At 38.8% G+C, this 16,320-nt stretch overlaps 1 protein-coding gene across 1 annotated transcript in view; it reads left to right on the forward strand.

Moving 5' to 3' along the window:
* CFAP54 (cilia and flagella associated protein 54) overlaps positions 1–16,320 on the forward strand; it is a 310,761-nt gene that overhangs the window by 164,311 nt on the left and 130,130 nt on the right. The window contains exons 40-46 of the mRNA XM_067697614.1: positions 3,081–3,233; positions 5,108–5,302; positions 7,132–7,219; positions 7,517–7,726; positions 10,694–10,760; positions 12,506–12,688; positions 15,325–15,411. Coding sequence (XP_067553715.1) covers positions 3,081–3,233; positions 5,108–5,302; positions 7,132–7,219; positions 7,517–7,726; positions 10,694–10,760; positions 12,506–12,688; positions 15,325–15,411 — 983 coding nt within the window. The remainder of the gene's footprint in view (positions 1–3,080; positions 3,234–5,107; positions 5,303–7,131; positions 7,220–7,516; positions 7,727–10,693; positions 10,761–12,505; positions 12,689–15,324; positions 15,412–16,320) is intronic.

Here is a 16,320-nt window from a genome sequence, read left to right on the forward strand (position 1 = left end):
ACAGCACGGGGGAGCAAGAAGAATTAACAGGTTCCCTTGCTCGCTCCCCGACTGGCAGGGGGGCTGGTTCCTTAAATGGGGTGTGAGGGCAGATCAGTGGGTAAGGCCGGAGGGGCCCTTAGGGTGGTCTTCCCCCGCCCTTGGTGGTTCTGTGTGCAGGGATCATGCCCAGTACCCTGCTTTTGCTCCCGGCACCTCAGAAGTGACAGTTTGTATATCTTATTGTTCATGATTTGCCCCAACTGTGCATGCACGCAGTTATTTTTAGTCCCTTATAGTTTCTTTGTGTTTTGTTGCTTGAGCAGACGCTTGTCCAGGTGCAAGCACTGCAGCAAAGGGTCCCAGGTCCCAGCCTGCCTCAAATGTTAGTTAAGAAAAGACAGGCATTCTAAGGATTGAGCCCTGGGCTTTTCCAGTATTAAGAGGTTGGGTAGATGAGGATGAATTAGCAAAGAGGATTAAGAAGGAGTGTCAGTAAGGTTGGAAAAGGAGCTTTAAGCCAAGGGAAGAAAGTATTTCAAGGAGGAGGGAATTAGCAACTGGGTCAAATGCTGTTGAAAATTTATGAGGGATAAAGTCTAAAAATTGAACATTAGATGTAGCCACGTGAAGATCCTTGGGGTGAAATGATGGGGGAAAGTCTGATCTAAGCAGGTTCAAGAGAGAATGGGGAACAGTGAAAATAGAACTTTTTGAGTTTTGTTGTAAAATGGAACAGAGAAATAGGATGGTGTCTTGAGGGGCAAGTAGGGTCGAGAGAAAGGTTTTTTATTTTTTCAAAATAATTTTTTTTCTGTTTTAGAAATTTAGATATAGTTACCATGCTATACATTACAGCTTTAGAACTTATCTTGTAATTGACATTTGTACCTCTGGGCCCCCTTCACCCATTTTGCCCATCACCCCACCCCCTGCCTATGGCAACCACCAATCTCTTCTCTGTTTCTATGAGTTTGGTTTTTTTTAGATTCCATATATAAGTGAGATCATACAGTGTTTGTCTTTCTCTGTCTGAATTTATTTCGCTTAGCATCATGCCCTCAAGGCCCATCTATGTTGTCATAAATGGCAGGATTTCCTTCTTTTTTATGGCTGAGTAATATTCCATTGGGTATATACCACATTTTCTCTGTCCATTCATCTGTTGATGGACACTTAAGTTATTTCTGTCTTGGTTATTGTAAATAATGCTGCAATGAACATGAAATTTTTTTGATTTTTTTTTTTTTTAAGATAGGAGAAAAAAGGAAAATGTTGTTGAGAATGATTCAGCAGAGGGAAAAACTGATGATTTGGAGGGGAGAGAATTGCTGGAGTGATGCCCTGGCAGTGTAGATGGACACAGGTGCTGGGGGCTGGGTGGGTCTGATGGTCGGGGATTGCAGGAAATCCCTATGGATTTCTCCCATTTATTCCTATTGAGGTAGGTCATTGGCCCTGAAAGATGGGGAAGAGGTAATTCCCACTCTCTTTCTTTTCTTTGCCACGTAGCCAATTAACCACTCTCCTGTCGCTTCTAACATTAGAATGTTCCCTGTGTCCCTCCCTTGTTTCCACTGCTACCACCTCAGTCAAGTTCACATCATACAATGTCTGTGTTATAACTTCACAACCTCCCAGCCACCACCCTCTTTCCATTGCAGGCTGCTGTGCATACAGCGGTGGGCTCACTCTTCCTGAAATACTTATCTCTTTCTGCTGGGGTCCTACTCAAAACCATTTCTTGACTGCCCATTAAAGAGGATGAAGGCCGCTTACTCAGCGAGGGCTTCAGGCCTCTGGAAACCCTTCTCAGTTCAAAAGGACTGGCCATGTCATCTCATTGTGCCCTGAATCGCCACCCTTAATCCTGCTCCCACCCTCTCCTTGCACAAACTAGTTCTGTGACCCAAGGGATGCTGCTAGACTTCTCTATGCCTGATTTTCCTCATCTGTAAAATGAGGATATAATAGTACATCCCTCTTATGGGTGTTGCTAGGATTCAGTGAGACTATCACAGTAATTATTTAGAATAGTCACTGGCATAGTATAAACAGTTAATCAACTTCAGCTATTCTTATTCTAGCTGTCTGAAACCCCTTGCCTCTTTCTTCCTGATCTGACCTTCCCTATCCTCTAAGACACAGCTGGCATAGCTTCTCTCCCATGAAGTCTTTCTTGCTCATCCTTTCCTGCCTACACTGATCTATCTCTTCTATCTTTCCCTCATTTTCACATGTAACCAGATACTTTCTGTCAAGGTGATTTTCATACTCCAGTGTTAGAATGCCTCTTTGCTTCAGCTAAACGGTAAATTTCTTGAGGGCAGAGGTCACGCCTCTTAACCTCTTATAGCCCTGTTCCCTGGCAAGTTGCTGCACTCTCAAGACCTCAGATTTTACAGGGGATGTTCGACCTGCTCAGCTTGTTGAAGGGGTAAATTTATTTGTTATTCGTCTGAAGCCTGTGTTTCTTCTTTCCCGTGTGCCTGCTTCATGGTGTATGCAGCCGGTCTGCAGCCTAATTTATGGGACTGTCACTTCCTCTCCAGGGACCTCACAGCAGCTCTCTGCCAACATCTGCCCTTCTGACCACTTTTCAGGACTGCTTTGTAGTTCCATACCCGTTTATGGCTTCATCTTCCTTTCCTCTGCATCCTCCAGTATTAGAAAGCTGTCTTTTCCTTCTCTCAAGGGAGCAGTTGCCCATCTCCAAGCTTCTTTGTTTCCTCCTTTCGTCTCCTTCCCAAGGCACCTTGGCTTTGAAGAGGCTGCTGAAAAGGAGTAGATTATTTCATCTTTTATGATCAGCAAAAGAAAAAGTAGGAGGCTTTATTAGGAAAATTGGCAAGATCTAAAGTTATTTGCATTTCATACAAATCAAAAGTTTTCTAAGTTTTTTTCTTTTTTAAAAAAACTGTCAAATATACCAAAAAAAAAATTTTGATCTGAACGTTGAAACAACTGCTGCAGACCTGGGGGCTTTGAATTTAGCAGCTTTCGTTTGGGCCCAAGAAATTCTCTGAATTAGAAAGTCTTTTGCTGCTTGTTGGCTTGCTGCAACATTTCATCCCTCACGTGACTCTTCCCTTTCCTTTCAGAATACAGCAAAGCCGAAGAGCTCCTCTGTGTGCCCGTGGACGTGACAGACACTTTGAGATGTTTTAGAGAGACCTTGGAAAAATCCAAATATCGCAACAGATCAATCCGACACAGCAGAAAGTTGCTTTCGTTATTTCTTGCCCAGACACAAGGTAAAATACAGTCGTTCCTGGGCATCTGCGGGGAATTGGTTCTAGGACCCCCTGTGGATACCAAAATCCGTGGATGTACACGTCTCTTACAGTCAGCTCCCCTCCCCCGCCCCCCGTATCTATGGTTCTGCATCCCCAGAAATGGAGGGCTGACTGTACTTGCTCTGCATCCCTTCCTCTTTATTTACCCAGGGTACCACCCCGTGGGTGTACTGTGTTCTGCCATAGGTCCCTCCTTCCCCCACTTCCATGCCCACTCCCTGCTGCCTTTCACTTTCTTCTTCTTGTCTAGTGGATTACATCTCTGTTTCTCACACTTTATTCCAACCAAAGCACTGCCTCACTCATCTACTTCTCTGCCTTCTGTGAAACGAGCATAATCCCTAAGCGGAGTAAATACAGAAGCAGTGCTCTAGTCTTGTTTTATTTTTATAAGTAGATGAATTGTTTCATATCGAATTAACTACAGTCTTTTACCAAAACACTACTTTATCAATGTCTAAGAAAGGGATGCATTTTAATATACACATCTCGTAAGATTTCTTATTAATACCACAGATTTTGATCTTAGAGATTTCTTTTAGCTTAAAAAAAAGATATTCACTGTTCTTGGTTACATTACACTTGTTTTCTTCCTTCTCAAAATCTATTGATTTGTAAACTCAGTCAAAGCAGGACTTCAAGTGGTTAAGTGGTAACCTCAGAGAGAAAGAAGATACTCAAATTCAGGCCGAGAAAAATCTCAAATTATCTACATTTAGGTAATTTAAAATTTGTTAAAACCCTAATTTGTGTTTATAATACTTACTGTTCACATTTATCAGAATAATAAGAATAAACTTAAAGAATAAATTTAAATGAAGAAACTTAAAATAATTGTATTTTAAAGTTATTAATAATAGATTTAAATTTAGCATCTAACTAAGATGCTAATAGTCTCTGAACTGATCTATTAGAAATTTGACCAATTTTTTTTTACAACCACTGACAAGTTTTATTTATGTATGTATATATGTTTGTATGTATGTATGTATCAATATATATTCATTCTTGTTGCTGCCCCTTCTCCCCGCAAAAGGCACTTACTATGATATGTACCCACAGTTTTTGGTTGTATTGTCCAAAGACACACATTACATTAAATTGGCCCTCCACATCATGTTTAAACTTCTTTCAAGTATGATGTACACTAACAGTGGTTAAGGACATGAATTAAAAAAGCAAATACAATTCCTAAGAATGGTTTACGCTGCCTAAATCTAAATTTCACCTGGTACTAAGATATTCTCAGCAGTTTATCCCCAGTCCTTGGGCTGTAGACCTAAATCCATTTTAGCTTCTCTGTCTCTGAGGTTTTTGACTACTTCCCCTAGAATATTTTTCCTTTTTTTTTTTTTTTTCCTGTGTGTTCTCTGATCTTATACAGAGACAGGTTCTTTCCCATTTTTTTTCTCCCCTCAGGTCAGAAGTACCTCTGCACTGCTTCTATCCCAGAGGTCTCTGCCCCAGAGGCAAACTAACGTCTTACTGTTGGAAACTCTTTTAAAAAAGGCAAACTCAAAACCTGTGCAACTTCTGCCAGTCCCCATGAGGAGCAAAGCATTATCTCAACATTTACTTTCCAGCAAACTGCCCCTCTGTGCTGTTCCTTATGAGGTAACACGAGTGTAGAGCACATCACACACCTGGGCTCTTCAGAAATGATTCAAGATACGAAGTTTAAGGAAATAGTGTCCTTCGAGCTGCAAATGAGTCTCAGCTCTGTACAAAACCCTTCCTTCCTTCTCCTTTTCCACTTCTACTTTTTTCCTCCTCATCAACTTCCCTTCTTTCTCCATTTTTAAGTTTCTTTTAAATTTTTTTCATGAATTTAGGAGACAAAGGAGGAACGAACAATTTAAAATTCACTACCAGAAAGGTGGAGTTTTGCCTTGGGACAGAAGAGATGCACATGCCAACACCTCCTGACCTTTCTCAGGAGCACTTCCAAGTTTTCAGCTCAGTGGAGAAAAGCAAACTTCCCTCCTCACAGCTTGGACTCGTAATTTCTTCTTATTATGAAACTATTAGTAAGATTTATTCATTATGTGTTCATTTTCAATATGATCTGTCACATTAATGTTGAGATTGCATTTGGTCTTGAAATATTATCTTTTTTAAATTTATTTTTTTATCAAAGTATAGTTATTTGTAATATTGTGGTAGTTTTGGCTGTACAGCAAAGTGATTCAGTTATATATCAATATATATATATATTTTTTTCAGATTCTTTTCCATTATAGGTTATTACAAGATATTGAATATAGTTCCCTGTGCTAGACTGTAACTGAAATGTTATCTGTAGAAGTAGGATGAAGGAGCTTGAACATAGAATCTATTCATCACACCCTCGTGGACAGTGACAGAGCAGCGTCAAGACAAGCAGCTTCCAGCCCCTCCCATCACCCACTTTCCCAGATTGGCTGTCACCATTGTGAGATTCTAGGCACCGTCCCATCCATCCCACCTTAACTGAATCTGTGAACCATTTGTCGAGATGTGGCCACTGTTATGTGCTTTTGCTCTGCCCCAGCTGATTGCATTTTCCTTGTCTTTCCACTTGATTTGGTTTTTCTACAAATTCAGCAGTATAAATTCAGTCCATGTTGTAGACCCAACGTCCCCCCTTTTTTTATAACAGACATTTTGTGACTCCCCCTTTATTCTTCCTATGCACATTATTTTTAAAAATCAATATGAAGCTCTAAATATAAAATGAAGGGTAACTAAAATGGAATAACTTTATAATAAAAGAATCTATTTGTTGGTATGTAAGAGCTTAGGCACTAGAGGTATAGAGAAGCAATCAGATGCTCACATACAGTAGGTAAACTATACAGGATACACATGAATGTGACAGCTACGAATGCAGACTGAGACAGGTGTATTGGTAACTCAGGTACTATCAGCATTGCTAATTTTGGTGACATGATGTTCTAAAATGGCAAATCTAGGCCATTCTGGACAAAACAAAATATTACAGTGGTTGCATTTCTGGAAAACTCAGAGCATTTTGAACACACGCAAACATACCCTTTCTATGAAATGAAGTTAGATGTTAGACTCAAATAATTATAAATAGGTTTCTCACCTTTTTCCTCACTGTGGGGGAAGGTTCTGTGCATGGCAGGCCATCAAGTGTCAGGTCCTTACCTAGGAAATACTAGCAGATGCCCCATTGTGACAACTAACAAAACCCTCCTCAAATTTCTAAAATACCCTCTAGGGGACATTGCTGCCCTCATTAGAAACCATTGCCATGTTAGTTGGGTTTTTTGGCTACACATCCTGGAATGCATGTATTCATCAGAAAACAACAAATTCAGGTACTATTCAAGATGTGCTTTTTTGCATTTGGGTAAAGGAAGAATCCAAAGTGCTGTGCTCCTGTCACATCCCTGATCAAAAACAAACTGTTCAACGCTTCCCATGTGCTGTAGAATAGTGTCCATATTTCTCCACGTGGCACTCAGATGCCTCCGTAATCTTACCACTACCCGCTTCTTCACCCTCCCCAGAAAGCGTATTCTGGCCGCACACATTGCCATATATATATACCCAGCCCTTTCTGCCTTGCACACTTTTTCTGGATGTTTCTCCTTCACCATCTCAACCTGCCCGACTCTTACTGTACTTTCTCCCGTTTCCCACCTCTTTGACCCGATCTCCCACTCCATGACATTAAAATAGAACATCGTTTGCTCTCTACCCATATTGTGTGACATTTAAAGGCTCTATTAGCTTGAAGTTTGCTTATCTACACAGTTAAGGTATAAGGCAATTTAAAATATTCTTGAAAATATACAGGAAATATTTTCCAGGGACTGACATTTGTTCTTTCACTTGATTAAAAATACAGATGTTCTGCAAACCAGCAATGAAAGAAGTCTTAACGTTCAGGCATTGCATGAACTTGGAAGTCTTCTTGTCTTCGCACAAAAGAAAAGGTAGCTTTTAGGAGTCAGTAAAACAAGGGAAACTTTGTTCAGCTGAAAAAAATGTTTAATTATTGTGAAAAATACTGCCTTTCATAAATTTTAGTCTGTTGATAATATTCCATTGCTGCATTTTATTCATCAAATGCTACCTGAGAGAAATGGTTATGAGCAATAAATGGTATAGATCCATTCTCTAACATTTTAATTAAAATGTCTCTTCAGTGCATTTGCTTTCCCTTTTGGAAGATAGATTTAATAACACGGATCTCAGAAAACGTGCTGCTGCATGCTCTATTTCTGTTTTAGGGCTGCTTTTAAATGTTGGAGTCAAGCTCTTGACGACATATTCAGAAAACAAGACGTGCTCCATACATGGAAGGAGTATGGCAGCTCACTCACCAATGCCACTGACAGCCGTTCACCTCCAGGTTCCAAAGACTACAGTGAGGAGTTTCTGTCGAAAGTTGGCATTTGGGGATGTTTGCAAGGGGCGGTGATATCAGCGAAGATAGCACAGTGAGTGTGACGATGGAGTGGTCTGTGTCGTAGCTGTCGCCTCCTTTGTGGGCTGCCCACCCGTGCCATGTAGGGTGCCACACCTCACATGCACTGGGTTCCCAGGCAGCTGTGTCCATATCATACAGGCTTATATGGTTTACTTATTTGTGCTGTTTCTTGTTGATGGCCATCTCCTCTTCCTGTTAACACCTGCCACACCTGGAGTGTGAGAACCATGTGGGCATAGGTCTTTGTTCTGTTCACCAGTGTATCCCGAGTGCCTGACATGGAGATGGGATTCAATAACTACTTGTTGAATGAATGAACGAGTGGATGAACAGTTGGTATTTGAGAAAGAATAACAGCATAGAGACAGGCTGACTAGGGCCTAACTTTAGGGCCCCCAGCAAGTTACTCATCCTGCCTGAGCCTCAGTTGTTCTCATTTGTAAACTGTGGTGACAGGAATTACATGACACACTGTATTAGTTTGCTAGTACAAACTAGCAACAGAGTACCAATCTGTGAGCAATTTATTGTCTCACAATTCTGGAGGCTTGACATCCGAGATCAAGGTGTTGACAGGCCTGGTTTCTTCTGAGTCCTCTCTCCCTGCTTGTAGGTGGCTGTCTTCTCACTCTGTCCTCACATGGTCTTCCGTCTGTGCATGTCTGTGTCCTAATCTGCTCTTCTTATAAGGCCATCAATCATATTGGATTAGGGCCCACCCTAATGACCTCATTTTAACATGATTACCTCTTTAAAGACCTATTTCTAAGTATAGTCACCTTCTGAGGCACTAGGGGTTAGGACTTCAACATATGAATTTCAGGGGTGCAGTGGGTCACATGATTTAGCCCGTAACACAGACTGTATTAGTTTCCTATTAGTGGTATAACAAATTACCACAAATTTAGTGCCCTAAAACAATACAAGTTTATTGTCTTACAGTTATGGAGGGCAGAAGTCCTAAAATCAATGTGTTGGCAGGGCTGAGCTCCCTCCGGAGGCTCTAGGGGACGATCTGTTCTTGCATGTTCCAGCTTCTAGAGGCCTCCTGCATTCCTCAGCTCATGGCTCCATCTTCTGTCTTCAGAACCAAGAGCCTGTCATCTTTCTCTCTCTCTCTCCGAGCTCTGTTTCCGTCCTCACATCTTCTCTGACTCTGACCCTCCTGCCTTTCTCTTATAGGGATCATTGTGATTACATTGAACCCAGTAATTCAGGGTAACTTCCCTATCTCAAGGCCCTTAATTTAATCACATCTGCAAAGTTTTTTGGTTTTGGGGTTTTTGTTTGTTTTTTGCCACGTGGAGTAACATATGCATAGGTTTGGGGGATTAGGCCGTTGATTTCTTTGGGGGGGGGCATTATTCAACCTGCCACATGTAACATATGGGAAAGCCCATCACAATGCCTTATACCTAGTTAGCACTCACAGATATCTTAAATATTTGATTAATGTGCGAAATTTAGGAAGTATGAAGAGAGTGGAGGTACAGGTTTCCTTTACCTCTCTAGTTACATTTTAGGGCGTGGTAGGCAAAAATCTGCATAGTATTTTGAGCTGTAGAGAAAGTTTTTAAAAATAATAACTTGTCCTAGTTAATAATCACACTGTTTTCAGAAAATTAGCATTTGGACAGGGGAAGTAAGGAGTTACCACTTAAAAAATATCAAACATTTAAAGATTTTTTTAAAACTCTGTCAAGTTTGATTTTTTTTTTTACCACTCCTGGGACAGAACTCTTCCTTACACACACACACACACACACACACACACACACACACACACACACACACACACACACACACACACACACACACACACGATCCCCACCCAAGTTTGAGTTTATAAGTTAGTAGAGCTTGGCAGCAGAGAATAGAAAAGCTGAGGAAGGTTCCCAGCTTGAAAAGAACAGCTATAGCATTCCTGCCAGAGGACACCTCAGCTTCTCTGAGCCTCTGAAGTTTTTACTTAGTGGTTTTCAATCAACAGAAAGTCATTTCCTGGTTACCCAGCTGGAAGTCTGACTTCCACAGGCTCTGTGATACTCCAGGGGCTTTGGCTGTTCTTGGAGACTCCTTGAGGAGAAGAAACTTCTCCCCCCACTGTTCAGAAGGTAAAGCACCACATAGAGAAGCTGAACTCAGACTGACGAAGTTATTAATATAGTGAAGCCCACTGGTGTTATTGAATTAAGATTTAGAAGAAGGCAATGTGGTTTACAGTTGCAAATTTGAGTTTCAAGACCCATGTAAAGAAAACTCAAACTCTACTAAGGGATGTAAAATGAGACAGTAGTAAACACAGAGATATTACCTTAATCTTTGGTGGAAGGACTTAATGTCATCGATGGATCCATAATATACTGCTGGTGAGGAAACACATTGTTTAAATCTATGGGAGGAAATTTTTTAATTGTACTCATCAAAAATTTGATTTAAAATTGTGCACCTCCTTTTCCCCAAAATTCCACTTCTAGGGATTTATCCAGTGGAATTAATAGGACAAGTGCTCAGAAATGTAGGTACAACAATGTTTATTTCAGCGTTGGAAAAAACCAAAATGGAGATGGATATTTTAGTATTATGGTACATGCATATGATAAAAATATTAAAATCTGTAAAATAATGATGTAACTCATTATGTCCAAGAATAAAAAATTTGTTTATAAAATAATATGTATTGCATAATTTTAGTCTTACTGTGAGTGTGCATGTGTATTATTGTATGTAGAAGAAAATCTAGAAGGAAAGTGGCCAAAATGTTACCAGTAATCATGTTTAGGTGGTAGGATTATAGGTGACTTTTCATTTTATTTTTTTTCTATCTTTCTATGTCCTAGATCTTATATGAGTATGTAGCACTTTTAGAATCACAAAGATTATTTTAATTTTGGAAAATCTATGAGTATTAGAGATGTATTTATATAAAAATAGTCCTGGAACATTGTCTATGAATGTTTCTTTTTCTTATACTTAGATTTATTCAGACATTGGACGTTGAAAAGAGAACCAACTCTTGCCTTTTGTCCGGGTTACTCTTTCAGGTAACACTTCCTGTATACCTTTTTACAGTAGCCGGACCATGCAGTCAGTAAAAAAAAAAAAAAAAAGCAGTGGTTTAGCATATTCATAAAACTTGCACGTAGGGAAATAGCATGAACCTTGATTAAATATCATAAGCCCGTCTTTCCTTCAATGGCTGAACCCCTGTGGCATGGTATTCAGCAGAGTCACTTTTTTCATTTTGGCTACAGAAGGAGGAGTTTTACAGATAAGGAAACTAAGTCTCCTGTCCTTCGTAATGTCATGTTACTAATGAGCAGTGAAGGGAATCTGACTGAGTCTAAAGGGTTGCCTTAAGTTGCCTCATCTCTAAATAAAGTTTTGCTCAATTGTGTGATGTAAAATATACCATATAATGAAAGCAAAAAATAAGTTGAAGACTATATAAGTAGAGTGTCTGCAGTTCTTAGGATTTGGGTTTGACTTTACTGAAGAAGAAAGGAGCTTTTATCTGAAATACAAGACATTCTAAGATTTGGGAACATAGCCAGGGGCCTCTGCAGTCTCCTGAAGGTTCTGTTTACTTTGAAGGATGGGACACCCTTGTTCTAAGGAGTCTAGTAGCTTATGAAATCTGGATGAGCATATGGCCAGAGTTTTCAATTTTCTTATGTTCCATACACTTCTGGCCTGTGCTTCAAAGGGAAAAGGTGGAAGAGGCAAGGATGCAAAGGGAATAATAATCCGAATTGGATTCCTTCTATTGCATCCTTTACTTTCTTCTGATATTCCTCATTCCTGAAGATAATGCTGTTTATATTTTAGAAATAAGTAATTTTTTGCTTAAACGTGGACATCATTTCTTTGTAATATGACACTTAAAATTAAAATTAGCTGGGGGATTTATTTTTAAAACCTGCTCTTTTTATGATTTTAAAGAAAATTTGTAAAACTAAAAATTAAACAACTGTAATATTTTAGACTAGGTATCATAAGTTTAATGAGCAATCTGATTAAACTTTGTTCCAGATATATACATTAAAATAACTTTATGATGCATTTGTCATCAAGAAATGTTAATTGTTTAAGATAACATAAGAAGCACTCCTAAATGTACAATTTGATTTTGTGTATTCATCTTGTTTCTGAGTGTCTGGTACAACGTTGGTCATATAAATTACCTAAGAAATATTGGTCAATTAAACAAATCAACTTTTTACTTAATTCAATAAAAATTCAAAATTACCTCTGCTTGATTTAGACTTCTGAAATATGTTTTTCTTTCCTCTACTTACTTATATAGGTTGGTATAGTGGAAAGAACATACATTTTTGAGTTACATAGACATGACTTTGAATCTTCTTTTTGCCATCATTAGCTGTGTGACCTCAGAGAAGTTAATTGTTTAAGCCTCAGTTATATCACTTGTGAGATAATAATCCTTCCTTCTAGGGGTAGGTTAAGTGAAGATTAAATGAGATAATATTTACAAAGAATTTACCAAGAGTGCCCAACACAAAATTGACCCTCAACAAATGATAACTTAATATAATTTCTTCTTAAAATGATAATTATTCAACTACCATGGAATTTAAAAGGCCCATCTTGAGTGGTAAAAGCATTTGGAACCTATAGTCATGAGGATATTGATAAGTATCATTTATTACAGGATACAGTGTGCTAGGCATACGCAAAGCACTTTGGGAAGTAATACATGTACTTATCTTTCTCTCTCGTTGTTGCAGATGCAAGTTGCAGCTCTTCATTTCACCTTTTTCATTTACAGGGTTTGCTTAGAACCACACTTCTACACCCTAAAGCTGAACGTTGCTATGCTCAGTATGAAATCACTCAGCTTCTTCCCGGCATCGAGCTCTTCTCGGACAGATACCGGGCTGACATCTGCTCTGTAGTTGCAAGTCTGTATTACGTAATCCGCGAACTGCACTTTGCTAAGCAAAATCTAATAGTAAGTGATTTGTAAAATCGACAGATCTTAATTCACTGTGGTATCTTACCCCATTTACCTTATACTTTTCAAGTTTTAATAATGTAGTTTTGGTCAGTTTCTATTTAACTTTTTTTTTTTTTTTTTTTTTTTTTTGCGGTATGTGGGCCTCTCACGGTTGTGGCCTCTCCCGTTGCGGAGCACAGGCTCCGGACGTGCAGGCTCAGCGGCCATGGCTCACGGGCCCAGCCACTCCACGGCATGTGGGATCCTCCCGGACCGGGGCACGAACCCGTGTCCCCTGCATCGGCAGGCGGACTCTCAACCACTGCGCCACCAGGGAAGCCCCCTATTTAACTTTTAAGCTCTGTTTTCGGGATTCAGATCTGTACTTCAAGATGAAACATATTAATTAATATTCTTTCTTTTGACATCACTGTTTGCATTGCCTTTTGGGTACAATAGCCATGCCTATTTGATTTTGTTCTCTTATTTTACTCTATTATTTTACCTTTTTTAGAAGACATTTGGTGAAATTGACTAGAATGTTGCACTGGTCTCAAACACAGGAATCTAGTGCACTTATAACTTCACTGCATTAAGTCATGCAGGTCGTATCAATATCGAAACCCTGGGAGTATTTCTTTATTGAGATAAATTTATCCTTGTGTCTTGTCTTTTCTGTGTTAAGGGCACATCTAAGTGAAAAATAGATTCTAACTGTGAAATTAAAGACAGACACTTCTTAATATCCTAAGAAATTTAAAAAAAACCCAAATACAACTCTCTTTTCCTTTAGGGAAATAAACCATAGTATGTATCTCATAAATTTGAAGTTGACTGCATTTTAAACATAAATTAGGGTGTTCTGTTGATTATTTTATATTTTCCTCCTTTATCGTATTTGTCCTTTTTTCTTCCTCTGTGCTATTTCCTCTACCTCTGTATCTCTTTTCCCCTGTGTTTGCTTGTTAATATATGTTCTTTCTCTTTTTCTGCTTCTTTCCCTTTCCTCTATAATTTTCATACTTACTTTCTTTTATCTCATGTATTGTTTTCTCTTGTTCTAAGTTCACTCTCTCCTTATCTTGAAAAGATTTACTGCCCCCTGATATTAGTTGTTAAATTATAATGTCATGTGTTAAAGTGAAGAGGTTGATACATGCTTTTAACACTTGGCAGATTTGGCAAAAAATTGTTTATTAGAAAAAAATAGCAAAATGGTGCTCCTCTCTTGTTAAGGGGATTCATTTCTGGATTTAGAAAATAGTTTTTATCCCCTGGGTAACTTTTAGCTGCCTAGTCATATTCATATATAATACATATCCCTGCCCTGGAAAAGAGATGAGACTTTTTTCTCTGAAGCTTAAGGAATTGAGAACATTTTTCTGAATAACTGAGCAATTGGCAGCAATAAAATGGTATGTTTTTATTTGTCACTAAAGAAAAGAAACAATCTCAAAGGTAATAGCCAACTCATTTTTTGCTGCATTAATTACAGAAAAAAGTATTGTGTTATGTTTGTAGAGCACCATTGTAGAAAAACGTATTGTGTTATGTTTGAAATCATTTAAGACCAGTTTTAGTCCTTTTCAAAAGCTGTTGCTGTTAGCAGCTGCCAGTTGACTGACAATGAGATTCCTTAGCTAAACTTGCAAGATGTAAACAGTTTCCATTTTCTATTACACTACCTTCCAGGAGGAGCCCAGTGGCTAAGGAGACAGCTGTAACATATAAAATTTGCTAGGGGACCCAATGCTGTGGGATCATGGGAAATAGTTTGCTAAATAATAAGGATCCCAGTGCCCCTTCTTGCTCCATCTGCTTTTGATGGAGCAGGACCCAGTTGTAGGGACTGAGCTTCAGTTTTAAGTTGAGATCAGGAGCTGTTCAGAAGTCTAGGCAAAACTGTCCCTCAACACCTGCCTTTAGCTGGATACTGGTTTGGTCAATTGAAAAATTGATAGTCTGTAAGCTTTCACATATATCCATGGGACTCCAAGAAGACTTGAACTTTGGGGTTAATTTTAGGAAAATAAAAATGTTATATGAAGAGTAAGCTTGCGTTTTAATCAGTAGAATATATGCTTTATGAAGGCAAGGACTTAGATTTTTTTTCTCATTCAACAGTGTCTGACATATAACAGGCCTGTTGTAAATATTTTTCGATGATGGAGATATTCCAGTTGAAGACAAATAGCTGACATTGAGACGAATAAGTAGAAGCTATTAGGGGACATGGATGTGAGTTCCTTTGCTTTAAATTTTGCATTTATTTGGTAGCTCATTTGCTGGAATGTTTCCACAGGCCTCAGTAATTCATACGTATATGTTGAAATAATTTTTTTTCAAGGAAGATGATTAACTGGATTTTTATTTTTCCATGCTTAAGGAAATGTGAAACCTAGGTTTTGGGTATCACGTAGCATCTACTTGGAACTGTTAAGTCACTGACAGCACTTAAAAATTCTGATAAAATTATGAAACATATGTTAGGCAGATCATTTCACTTATACCAAACAGTACAGTCTTCTAATGTGGAAAAATCAATCACAATTTTGCATAACATCTCTTACATCAGTATTTGGCTAAATTGTATTATTAGGTTATTAACTTGATAAAATACGTTTCAAAACAGAGTGTTTTTCTGTTGGTAGATTCTGCCTCTTCTTGCATTGTACCAATATTTTGTTTCTGGAATTTGCCAAGACCTAGTCAGAAATCTAGAAGCAAGAATCCTCAAGGTATGTTTCAAGCTTTTTAAGACATTTGATATTCTTGAACTATTAAAGACACTGTCATGAATTACTTTTTTATTATTATCATCATAAGCTAATAATAATATATGGTGTTGTACTGATATTAAAAAAAACTTGCCCAACATTTTAATAAAGTATGAGAAAGAGCCATGTAGAAAGGCTTAGGTCATTTTATTCTTGGGCCACAGTAAAGTGAGGAACAGCTACCCCTGGTAACAAGGCTCACCTGACACCATTCAGCCTAGAAATCACCATTTCTGAAAGATTGGTTTCCTCATGGAGACTAATAAGTCATTTTCCGAAGTTTCTGGGAGTTGTTTTGCTAAGGATCTTTGTGTACATCATGGTATACAGGAGGGTTTTTTTTATTGCACAGACAGTTGAGGTGATAAAACACACAGGCACTAAATTACAATTAATTCTGTAACCCAGAGGTCAGGAGGCTCTCTGCTTTCAAGATTCGTGTGCAGTTGGCTTGAACCCCGTGTGGAGTGGGGAACATCAAGCATCTTGTTTTCTCTGCCCCTTTTCCCGATCACCCATGGCCGCAGGCTCCCACTGTCATTGAATTTGTTTTGTACATGGATCCTTTCAGCAGCCAGCAGATTTGCTCCCTGTTCTGCACTTCTTCATCTCTAATATGGAATTCAGCCCTATTCCATATTTTACACACACACACACACACACACACACACACACACACACGTAAACACACACACTACATCCACCCAAGGTGTTTATTTCTATACTGGACTTTACTGAAAATTGGGAACATAAGGAAATTTTAGTTGAGGCAAAACCAGCAACTTAAAATAGAATATTTAGCATCTCTGAGTTTAAAATATTTCTCACCCATTATCCCACTCTTTTGCCTCCTATCCCATGGCTTTGTCA

The sequence above is a fragment of the Pseudorca crassidens genome, chromosome 11 (genome assembly GCF_039906515.1).
Source record: "Pseudorca crassidens isolate mPseCra1 chromosome 11, mPseCra1.hap1, whole genome shotgun sequence".
Classification (NCBI taxonomy): domain Eukaryota; kingdom Metazoa; phylum Chordata; class Mammalia; order Artiodactyla; family Delphinidae; genus Pseudorca; species Pseudorca crassidens.